We start from the raw sequence: 11,616 nt of genomic DNA, 5'->3' as shown, positions 1-11,616 counted from the left end.
GCGGCCGTCGGGGCGGCCCTTTAAGCGGCTTGAGGCGGGAAGCACGTGCTGCTGCTCGTCGGACGGGCTGGGCGGCCGCTCGCTTGCTCCAGCCCTGCCCTCCGCCGAGCGACGGTGAGGGGCCCTGAGCGCGTGCAGAGTGCCTCCCCCGTCCCTTGGATCGGTTCCCAGGAAGGGAGGCTCCCGAGCCGCCGACGCGCCCCGGGAGGCCCCGGGAGGAGGCCGCGCGGCTGCGAGGGCCACCTCCCCGCCTTCTTTCACACAGAGCCGCCTGAGCCGGCACCTCCCGCCTCCTCGGCAGCTGCTGCTGCTGCTGCCCCGCTGCTGGGATCCCGACAGGCAGCGCCTCGGGGCAGAAACCGCAATTCTTTTGCCACGAAGAGGCAGAGCCATGATGGCGGCACACAAGTGCAGCTCGGTCGCGGCCTGAAGGGGGGTGGCGTGTCCGCCCCCTTTCTTGGGGGGCACCCACAGAGGACAAGAGAGACCGCCGGGCGGCATATCTCGGGGACTAGAGCTCTCTGGGCGAGCAGGTGCTGCTACCTTACGATCAAGGGTCCCGAGTGCAAGAAGAACCAAGAACCGCCTGCGCAGGTATCGTGGGTCTCTTGGACTCTTATTTCCCAGTAGTCCCAGCCAGCATTTCTAGCTGTCGGGGCGATGGGAGTTTAAGGCTGTGCTCACTCACACTCCTGTTCATTGACTGCGTGTCCGGTGCTGGGGTTTTCACACGTGGTCGCAGTTCTCCAAAATGCACGTGTATGATATCCCGTACTTTGTTATAAGAGACTGCTGCTCAAAGCCGTTGCTTCTCAAACCAGGCAGCTTCACGCCGATTGGAGTCCTTAAGCCACTCCTAATTAATCTCTGGCCAAGGTGTGAACACCTGTGCAGGGAGCAAAGGCGCGCCCCGCCACAAAGGGAGTAAGCTGTGCTGATATGAACAGGTAGCGTGGAAAGAGCTGTGAGACAACTTCATTGCCCTCCAAGGGGGTAATGTGAGCACACCCACAGAAACTTTGTCATCCCGTTTTAACTGGCTTATTAACCGTCTTGCTCTGAATTGCTTGGTTGCAATTCTGCTTCTTCCCGACCGACAGAGGACCCTCCCCGGGAACTCTCAGCGCTGGTAGGACTTCTCAGATTGGTTCTCCAGGCTGAGTTTATAACAATCCTCTCTCCCTGTGCTCTTTCCTTTTATGATATGTCTCATCACTAACATTTGTAAGCCATTCAGGAAGCTCTTCACCACCACCCGCAGAATACCAAGATAATGCTATATTGGCACCCACCCACCCCTCTGCAATAAGTCCATGATGGTCAACATACTCTGCTACAACAGGATAGGGGGACACAATGTAGGGGGAAATAATGGTTTTAGACTGTTCTGAAACTACTATCCATAAATTTCATCACTCAAAATTCCACTATTATATGAGTGGGCCAGTCCCTGTTCCCAACATTTAATCAGGCTTGGGGAACCTGCTGAAATTGACCTTGGCAAATTCCTGTAAGAAATGACCTGATATTGGATAAAATGTGGGGGTGGGGGGACAGAACTTAGCTATACATGGGAGTTTGCACTTCTCTGAGTGTCATGACATAGTTGGCGACAGCTTATACAGTATGTATCAAAACACACATTTAAACACATACTTATGAGAGGAAATTCATATTTAAGTTAGGGTTGGCTGAACTATTTCTTGTTTGTTTCACTTACATTGATATCAACTGTTTTGTTTTGGCAATATTTTGGGGGATGAAACAATATTCTTTGATGGAGAAGGGAACTGGAAAATCTGCCATTTTGTTTCCCCCAGAAATCTCTGTTATGAGGTGCTGTTTGAATTCTGAGGAAATTGTAAAAGCTGCCATCTTAAAGAATGGTTGCCTCCTTTGCTGTTCACTTGGAGGTGCCATTATAGTGGACAGCAGAGTGTCTGTGACACAATGTACACTTTTATGGATTCACTGCCCCCGCCCTGGCAACTCATTCTGAGAAAAGACAAAGACAGGAAAAATATTTGTCAACAATAACCATATCCTGTAATCCTATTATTAATTATTAACAATTTCTTCTTCTTCTTCTTCTTCTTCTTCTTCTTCTTCTTCTTCTTCTCTTGTCAATTGTATATCACAAAAATAAGTTTGTAGTAATATTAGTGGTCAATGTATAAGTTATAACTTATACATTGGTTCGTGAATTGGTTTAAATGAAAGCAAAAAGGAAACAGGACAGAACAGAGTTAACAGATAACATTCAACATCACATGGCTAAATGTCTAATCAGGAGCCCTTGTGGTTGTGCTTAGATTCAGTATGAGTATAATAGTCATTTTTCCTCTTGTGTTACTAATGAAACAATAAAGATTTGGTATAGTGATGAAAGTGAGAGGGGGGTTAAAAGTGAAGATAATAATTTATGTTTAAATTATTTTATAATTTAATTATAATTAATTATAACATATAATTATTTTATAATTTATTACATTTATTTCAACCAGATTGAGCCAAATGCTGATTGTTCATTTTCTGGAATACTAGCATATGTTATGAAATTAAAGCCATCTTTCTTGATCTGTCCACATGTCAACTGTTGTTTATTTGTTATATCTCAAGGAGGGAATGGTTCCCAAACTGTTTTATACCAATTGTCTATTGTTGTGTTGCAAGGTCTTTCCAGTGTCTGGTTATGTTGTGTCTTGTCACTTGTACTAAATGGCTTATTAATCCTTTATTATGTAGATCCAGATTGTTGTCTTGAAATATATTTGATGAAGCTAATTCTTGGTTTGACCTCCAATTGTTGTTTTGTTATTTTATTAATTTATTGGAATATCGCATTCCAGAAAGGCTGGGTTTTTGTAAATCCCCACCTCATGTGGAGAGTTGTACCCGGTGTTGGGCAGCCCCTTCAGCAATGTGGTGAGGCACTGGGATGGATCATTGCCAGCTTCCTAGAGGTTAATTCTCTATCAGTCACCAAAATAAATAGGTTTTTTGTCCATTCCATTGAGCTGGCTCAAGGTTATAGCCAAAATTGCATTCATGTTGATAGGGTCAAGTGAACCCACTGATGCACTGAGTAGAATTTTATAAATGTTATATCTGGTCCTTGTCCTTCTGGGGATATTACAAGGGTGGCTGCTATACTGGTAATTGGGCTAGCCAAAAAAGTGTGGATTTGGTGGAGTAGCAGCCAAGGGGTTTGTAAGTTTCTTAGTTTAGTCTATATTTCTTGATCTGATAGTGGTGTGTTTTTGTTATAAAAGTCACATGATCGGTATTAGACCTTTAGCTAAGTGTGAACTATTTTGTGCCTCTACAGCTTTATTTAAAAGGTTTAATAGGTGTTCCATAGGGGGGAGGGCATGGATGGAAGAGAGGAAAAGTTGAGCAGTAATGTTTGATGTATTACAGTATTTTAATATTTTTTGGGAAGCCGCCCAGAGTGGCTGGGGAAGCCCAGCCAGATGGGCGGGGTATAAATAATAAATTATTATTATTATAGTAAAGAACTACACACTGAGATAAGCCCCATAGAACTCAGTTGGTTTTTCTCCAAAGAAAACATGCCAAAGAACCAGTGAAGTGATTTGGTGGTGGGGTAATTTCACGAAACTCTTACCCCTCAGATGACTGGGTCATTTCACTTATTTTTGGTCAAATTCCTCTTCCTCCCTTGCCCTTTTTGGGCAACCTTGTCTGTTTTGCAGTCCTGAGGTAATGGTCATGCTTGTGTGCTACCTTTCTACAGTTCAAACCACGCTTACAATGTGAAAAAAATATGTAACTTCAGCATAACAAAAGTAGTCCTAAACAATAAATAAAATATTAAAAAAAACCAAACTGAACAATTTCCACATAATTCACAGCAAAATCTAAAATAAAGATACAAGAAACTAACAGCAGCAACTCCCCTCCCAACCCCAACCCCCCAAAAACCCACCCTATTCTTTCATTCTGAAAGTGGCAGTTGGGGCTGAGGGCAGTTGGCACCCATGGTTGCCATAACAATGGGGTTCTGAGCCTGACTCACTGTGAAGCAGGCAGCCGGTCCTTGTGGAGCCTCTCTGGACTTGGCTGCAGGCAGAGGTATGGGGTGGGTGGGAGTCTCTACTGCCAGTTGATTTGTGCTAGGGCCCTCGAGAAGAGATTATTCAGAGTAAGTGTTGACACCCCCAGCCACAGTTTGGAGGGGGAAACAGACCCACTGGGTCAAATTTTTCAGAGTCCCCCAGACCTGACTGCACCCTGGCCCCAACTGGCATGTAGTTGAGCACCCACCCAGTCCATCCCTCCCTCAGACTCAGATGCATTTCTGCTCTCCCTTGCAGAATGTCCAAGAGACGCTCATCTGCTGCGTGTCAGGGAAGAGGTGGTTCCAGCGGCTCATCTTTCAAGGTATGACATCTGGCTTCCTATCTATTATGATTAAAAGTAGCCCCATCAATACACATACACAGAATTTAGCAGTGTTTCATAAGCTGGGAAACAAGCATCTCTGCCCCCAAAGAGCTTCCGGTTCAAACTTAAATTAACTGAGGTGATGAAGAAGGGGAGAGAGAAGGGTAGGAAACAGATGGCATGACTTGGATTAGTATTCAGGGGTTTCCATACTGAAAGTGGGGAAGAGTGGAATCCACATGACCTTGGGGGTTTTTTTTGGGGGGGGGTGTACTCTAGGATGGTGCACCTGTCACTTGATCCTTTGGCACCCTGAATCCAGTTGAGCCCTGCATCTCCCTGGAGCATGACACTAAGGATTCAGCATGTGACCTATTAGCTGAAGTCAGTGGAAAGAGAAGTTGTTGGAGAAAGGGTGCATCTAGGACTAGGAGCATTTTAAAACTTCAGAAGCTGAGCTTGCTTGTGAGCATCTATGTGCCTTATATTGAGCCAGACTATTAGCCTATTCAGCCCAGGACAGTCTAGCTCTCCAAGACCCCCAACAAAGTCCTTGCTCAGCTCTGGCACCTGAGAGCCTTTTAGATATGGGGATGCCAGGGATAGAACTGGGGAACCTTGTGTAGTCTAGGCATGTGCTCTGCCCCTTGATCGGGGCTCCTCCTATAGGTAAAAGGCTGCAGTCTTGGATAAGAGGGAATTTAGCAGCTGCATCTTTTCATGCCAGAGTCCTGCCAAATCTCCTCTTCACAAGGAGTGTGGTGGAGTCTCCTTCTTTGGAGGTCTTTAAGCAGAGGCTTGACAACCATATGTCAGGAGTGCTCTGATGGTGTTTCCTGCTTGGCAGGGGGTTGGACTCAATGGCCCTTGTGGTCTCTTCCAACTCTATGATTCTATGAAATTTACATGTGGCAGCCTACCCCTAAGCACAATTTCTGGATGTTAGACTGCTTGAAAAGGCACAGGAGCAGAGCCTGGAGAACAACTGACAACTTTGTTTGCTTGTTCCATGTTGGGCCCTGGAAGAACCACCCCATTTGTATTGATTTAAAAAGGGGCAGTTGTGGCTCTGGATTCCAGGCCTGTGTGTTTACATGGTTGCCAGGACACAGGCGTTGTGAGCTGGTCTTGCCCTTTTGGAAGCCGGCTGAAGGATCCAACGCTGCTCAAGGATTGGCTCACTAATTGCTTCTCCTCCCCTGTTGAAGTTCTCTTTCTGTCTCTATAGGGCAGAGAAATTGTGACGGTAGCATTGCTCCAAGAAAGCCAGAAAAAAAGAAATGTTTTAATTGAAGTATTGGGTTACTGAGTGTGTGCACTCCATAGCTCTGGAGGGCAGTGTCAACTTACTTGCAGGGTTGCCAAATTACAAGAATATTGCTATAATCATTGCCTACATAATTACTGCCAAACCCCATGTTGCCAATTTCAAGTTCATAAATGCAAATGCTTTGCTCAAAAAGAAAAAAGCAGGGCCCAATTATCTGTGGAAACAGCAAACTTTCATCTTTACATCCATTACAACATGGCACCATTGGCTTAGTGGGACCACAGAGAAGGTGTTTTGTATTGGCTGCAGTATAATAGAGAAAGTGGAATATTTTTCTCCCTTCTCATGACACTGGAACTTTTGGACATCTAATGAAGCTGAATGTTGGAATGTTTGGGACAGACAAAAAGAAAATCTTTCTTCACATAATGCATAGTTAAACTATGGAACTCACTCCTACAGGGGGCAGCGATGTCAATCAACATGGATGGCTTTAAAAGATGACTGGACAAGTTAATAGACAAGCCTATCAACTGCAACAATGCTCTGCCTCCATGGTAAGAGGCAGTAATATTTCAGAATACTAGTTGCTGGAAACCACGAAGAGTTCTCTTGTGTTCCTGTCCTGCTTGTGGGCTTTGCACAGGCTCCCAATATAGTTTCGGCAGTCTTAAGTATGGAAATGAGCACATTTTATCCTTTTATCATTTGTACACGTCCTTGATGCTGCCTGTCATTTAAGTGCTTCATACACACATTTACCTAACATGTCCAGTTTCCCCATTTTCCCAACTGCACAACATAACAAAGCAAAAACAAACGCTGCTGCAAGTTGCCCTCCTGTGCTTTGAAAGGGCAAAGCAGATGGAACATCATCCCTTTAGAAGCGCAACAGCCAGGAGCATGGTGAGTTGGTCTCTCTTACTGCAGAGACCCTTTAGGAGACAGTGGACTGGTTAACTTGCCCATAATTTGTGGTTGTCTGGTACACATCTGTTGGTTTCTATGGTTTGGAAGTGGTTCCCAAATGGGGTGGGGTACTGCCCCCTGGGAGGCAGTGGGATTACCTAGGGGATTGGTAAGAGGCAAGGGTTTGGAAAGCTGATACCACTGGAAGTTCATCAATTTTGTTGAATTAAGCTAAATAGTTTTAATTGAATTTTGAATAAATGTGCAATTAATTGTCACTGTTTTGAATTTTGTTGTCTTCCATAGTGGGTCATTCTGAATGTTTTTTATAGGGCATGATCTTACAGAAGTGGAGGCTCAAAAAGAGTTTTGGAACCACTGCATTCGAACAAATAATCACAGAGAAAACAGGCAGCTCTATTCTGTGCCAGAGGAGAAGTGATTGGCTGGGAAGACACACCTGTACTCTTAATGCTAATCCAGTGGCTTCTTCCATGGAATAAAAAAGAGGCAAGTTTCTTTTTATTATTACTGCAAGCAATTTTAATACAAAAAGTGTCTTCTTTTTTTAAACAATTCATTGGTAGAGCTTCAGGTTCTGGCTCAATTAAACCAACTGAGAGAATCACACAGCAATATGGTCAGTCAGAGCAGGGGAAAGAGCAAAAGTTAATAAATACAGGAAGACCAAGTAGCCCCCAACTCCCTGCCCCTCCCCCTTCTTTACTGTCCCAAAGTTGGCTTTACTTTTTAAAACATCCCTCCCCTTCTTCTCCCCTCCACAATGGAAAAAATGATCATATAAAAGCGAGCTGGGGGGCAGAGGGGGCGGCGCACAAGTGGGGCTGCTGGTGATGCGCTTTAAAATTCCCAAGAACAAGCTCCTGTGCGTGTTGAAGGCAGCTCTGTCGTCGTCTTCTCCCCTGGAGTGTGGAGGGGCCTCTTGGACGTCAGTATGGTCAGAAGTGGCATTAACCAGTTGAGACAATAAATAGGAAACAATGCAGTTAAATAGCAGTTCGTGAACTAAAAAGTGAAGTCAGTTTTTTTTGTTTTAACAGCAATGTGAGAGAAGAACCAAATTTTGTGGGAACTCCCCTCTTTGGCTCCACTGCTCAAAGGTTTTGCTGTGTGTGCCCCAACCCCAGGCATCGTCCACACAGGTATGATGCTACTGGAGAGCTTCAAGTGTAAAATATTGAAAACATAGTATTAGTTCTTTAAAAGCTCAGCGGCTGACAGTACTTTCATTTCGCTAAATACAGCATTTTAGTGAACATCTTTACTTGTATGTAGCGTGTGTGCAATTTTTTTTTAATTTATTAGTTCAAACTTACTCCACTTTATCTTCAGGTAAAACCACAATGATTTCTTTTAAAAACTGGAAACAGAAGCCCCAGATCCCATTCACCTCACATTTCTCTCTTTTTGAGGTATCCATGATTTACAAAAAAAAAAAAAAAAAAAAAAAAGAGAGAGAGAGAGAGAGAGAGAGAGAGAGAGAGAGAGAGAAAGAATTCCTTGAACACTGCTGGATATTCAGGTGTTGCTTTTAAATATAATTTACCTTGCTGAGACAGCAAGTTAAGTTTTTATAAAGATGCATTTAGGAAATAATCCTAAACGATAAAGCAGGATCACTTCCTGCACTGCACAGAAATCCTATTTATATAATTTTTTTTAACTTTTTGTTTTTACATTTTCACATCTTGACCTTTTGCTTGCTTCTATTCTCTCCCACATTTCATTTTTTTTCCCTGGGCCCTCCCAGCGCTAAGGAGGTCACCAGAAGGCAAGTTTTATCTACATAAATATTCACATGAAAATAGTAACTTACAAAAAAAGAAAATTAACAGAACAAAATAAGGCAGCTTCATAACACAATTAATCTTTTACATTTTTAACAATATAATTTCTCCCATGTAGAATAAATATACATCCAATGTATGAAGCAGGGTTAAAAAATGGACACAGGTTTTTTTTTTTGTGTGTGTGTATGTGTAGATGTGTGCATGGGGTCTTATTATTATCTCTTGGGGCCTGGCGTCTTGGGGGTGGCTGTGGTCGCTTTCTTAGACATGGTGGGGATTTTGGAGGGCTTTGCCATGCCCCGTCGGGAGCTGCCCTGCCCCCCCGTTGCGCTGCTTTCGGAAGTGTCTGAGCAGGCTGACTGTGTCTCTAGGAGGTCAAAGTCAGATGCGTCGCTGCCCCGCCGGCTGCTGGCGCGGCTGCCGGCACGGCTCCCTGCCCGGCTCTGAGGGCGACTGCTTGTTTTCTTAGGATCTGAAAAGTAAAACAGATGTGTCCATCACCACCATGGAAGCCCAGGAAGGCCTTACAACATGCTATTCCTCCGTCCCTCGAGGGCAGCCCCCATCTTGTTTTCCAGCTAGATGCCACCTTCCCTTTAGACATCCTCTGTGTGTGCTAGAATGGCGGCTCTCACACCTACCACAAGCAGTTGATGCCTGAGCAGTCAGGCCCTCCCCACAACATAGCTGAACCTATTTCAGTGTACTACACTCTCTAGAGATACCCCTTGCTCTGGAACTGCCTCGCAGCCAGTGGGGGTGACAGTCAGCTGATGTTGCTGTATTATCATCAGTGCTTCATTCCACTTTGTGGCCAGGCGGGGTCATGTGTGGGCTTCCTTATGTCTTGGAGGAATCACTGAAGCATGGCGGCTTTCACTTGCTATTAATTTCTCAACAAAAAGCTCCTGCGTATCCTGTATATATTTCTACTCAGAAGTCCCACTGAGTGCAATAGGGCTTATGCACAGCTATGTGGGGGCAGGGTTGCGGGCTAAAATAATAAAACTTTGCATAAATGGAATTGGCTATAGTGAAAGTGTGCTGAACTTCCAGTTGGCGCCACCTGCAATAGCTCTGACCCGTTGACTGGTGCACACAGAGAAATGGTCATGCTCTTAAGAGCACAGAAAACCAGCTGCAAGTACACTTGAGGCTTACAAGGGCAGAGTGAAGACTGTTAGCAGCAGGAGCCCCCAGCCCACCCCCGCTGGAAGTAAGCTTCATCAGGGAGGCTGGAATTACTCATCCCACCTAACAGAAGTAGAGGCTGAAACTCAGAGCACCTTGACCCAAGTCCCACTCCTGTGTTGACCTGTTCAGTTTACTGAATTTGTTCATTGTTTCCCACAACCAAAGGAAGCCCCGAAGTGATTTACAAAAGAAAGAATGAAAAGGCAATACATGCAGCATACAAGCAGGGACTTTGTCACTTCCAGAAAGGCACTTACCAGCCCGACTAGTTTTGGCACCTGAAGACACTGGCGAGGAGCTGTTACTGGTGTCACCAGCGAGAGAAGTCCGGCTGGAGTGGAAAGTGGGTCGCTTCAGCTTGCTGCTTGAAGAGGGAACAACCTTGGGAGAAAGAGACGTTTATCTCAACAGTCATCATTTGCTTCCTAAACAGGTGCTGGTTGAGAGGATCCCTGCACTCCAGCAGCCAGACTGCAGCCCCCACTGCATCTTAAAGGTCAACAAGGAATGAAGGAGCATCAAGCCCTGCTGTCCCCTCCCCATGAATCACAGAGGGGCTCAACAGTTAATAAACAAGAACCCAGAAAGACTGAATTGTGGCTGCTGTAGCCAAGAAGTCCCACTTGGGAACTTCTGTGGACATCCAGCTCTTCACCTGCCCATTTTGCTTTCTGCTAGTGGACATGAACACATTTACAAGGCTGCCTGCCCACCCACCCCATGTTCCTTATGACCTTTAAGGTGCTGTGGGCCAAGAAGAGAAGCAGACAGACAAGACACACCAAGAAGGCCATTCGCTGCTATTAGTCCTCTTTACCACCCAGTGCTGGATGGCAGGCTCATTAATTGGACCCCTGTCCTTGCCGTCTCTAAAAAGGGCAGAAAAGAAGCTCCTGAGCACTTGAGCATGAGCAGCAAGAAGGCACCTTTGGTGAGGTTTAGTCCAAGTCATCACACCCCTGTCTAGAAAGAGCAGGGGAACCACTTGGCCCTGAACTGTTCTACTTGTGCCCCATGGAAGAAGCAGGACAGAGAGCAGCTCGGTACTGGAGTGGGTGGAATCCTGCTCATTTTGGACACCACAGCTGCAGCTCCCATCAGCCTCTTTAAAGCAGGTGCAGAGCAGGATGCCAGCTACTATTTCAGTGGGAGGAAAAACTGGAGGAAAAAGCATCCTCCCAACTCCAGTTTCCAAGCACTAGATGTGAAGAGGGAGTCCATTGCTGGTGCACCAACTGTCTCTGCCTTTCTAGTGGCGCAAAGCAGGGAAATGCTTAATCTAAAGCACATGCTTTGCACATGCAGAAGGTCCCAGGCCCAGGCCCCAAAAAAGGCTCCAGGTAGGCCTGGGAAAGACTCCTGCCAGAGACTCTGGAGAGCTGCTGCCAGCCTGTGTTGACAACACTGGGCTAGATGGACTCAGGCAGCATCCTATGTTCCGAAAACAGCTTCACCAACTTGTTGCCTTCCAAATATTTTGGAGTATGACTCTGATCACCAGCACAGTGTGTCATCTAAGACATCTGGAGGGCACCCAGTTGGAGAAAAGCAAACTGAAGCAACAATCATTTCAGGTCTGAGCAACTTATATGGACACCAACCTGATAGCCCATCATTAATACCACCCCAAATCCTCCTGTTTGGTTGGGACTTACATTCCCATGACTGTAAGAACTGCCCTGGTGGGAGGGAGGGAGGGAGGGAAAAGGATGTCCATCTAACCCAGCCTCCTACCTCCAAGAGCAGCCAGGCAGATGTTTCTAAGAAGCTTCTCCCCTCCCAACATTCTCACCTGCATCGTATGTGGGATGACAAATTGAGGGGTTTCTATACAGGCACAGGCACTGATTTTCAAAGTGTTAACTCGGCTGTTTTATTCATGACTCCTGACTTTTAAGTGATATCCTCCTCTATCATATCTCTTTCATTTAATGTTCTAAAACAGCCCAAAACTTGAAAGATTTTCTCACTTTGAACTCCTGGGAAAATGTTTGTTGTTTCAACACAAACTGGCTGCAAACTGTG

At 45.4% G+C, this 11,616-nt stretch overlaps 1 protein-coding gene and 2 long non-coding RNA genes across 18 annotated transcripts in view; 2 read left to right on the top strand and 1 right to left on the bottom strand.

The window, feature by feature from the left end:
- Window positions 1–4,039: 4,039 nt before the first annotated feature.
- Window positions 4,040–11,616, top strand: part of LOC309346580 — a 28,088-nt gene continuing 20,511 nt past the window's right edge. The window contains exon 1 of the long non-coding RNA XR_014158683.1: window positions 4,040–4,404. This is a non-coding gene — a long non-coding RNA (uncharacterized lncRNA). The remainder of the gene's footprint in view (window positions 4,405–11,616) is intronic.
- MACF1 (microtubule actin crosslinking factor 1) overlaps window positions 7,102–11,616 on the bottom strand; it is a 300,044-nt gene continuing 295,529 nt past the window's right edge. For all 16 annotated transcript variants that reach the window (XM_081870354.1, XM_081870346.1, XM_081870345.1 and 13 more), the window contains 2 exons: window positions 9,849–9,972; window positions 7,102–8,869 (listed from right to left, as the gene is read on the bottom strand). In XM_081870354.1, the coding sequence (XP_081726480.1) occupies window positions 8,613–8,869; window positions 9,849–9,972 (381 nt within the window). In that variant the 3' untranslated portion in view covers window positions 7,102–8,612. The remainder of the gene's footprint in view (window positions 8,870–9,848; window positions 9,973–11,616) is intronic.
- On the top strand, window positions 7,643–11,611 carry LOC309346582. The gene is made up of 2 exons (XR_014158686.1): window positions 7,643–7,749; window positions 10,025–11,611. It is a non-coding gene; the product is annotated as an uncharacterized lncRNA (long non-coding RNA).

Source organism: Podarcis erhardii (assembly GCF_964252035.2).
Source record: "Podarcis erhardii genome assembly, chromosome: 7".
Lineage (NCBI taxonomy): Eukaryota > Metazoa > Chordata > Lepidosauria > Squamata > Lacertidae > Podarcis > Podarcis erhardii.
Note: the sequence above shows the minus strand (reverse complement) of the source record. Positions and strands in the feature narration are given on the sequence as shown.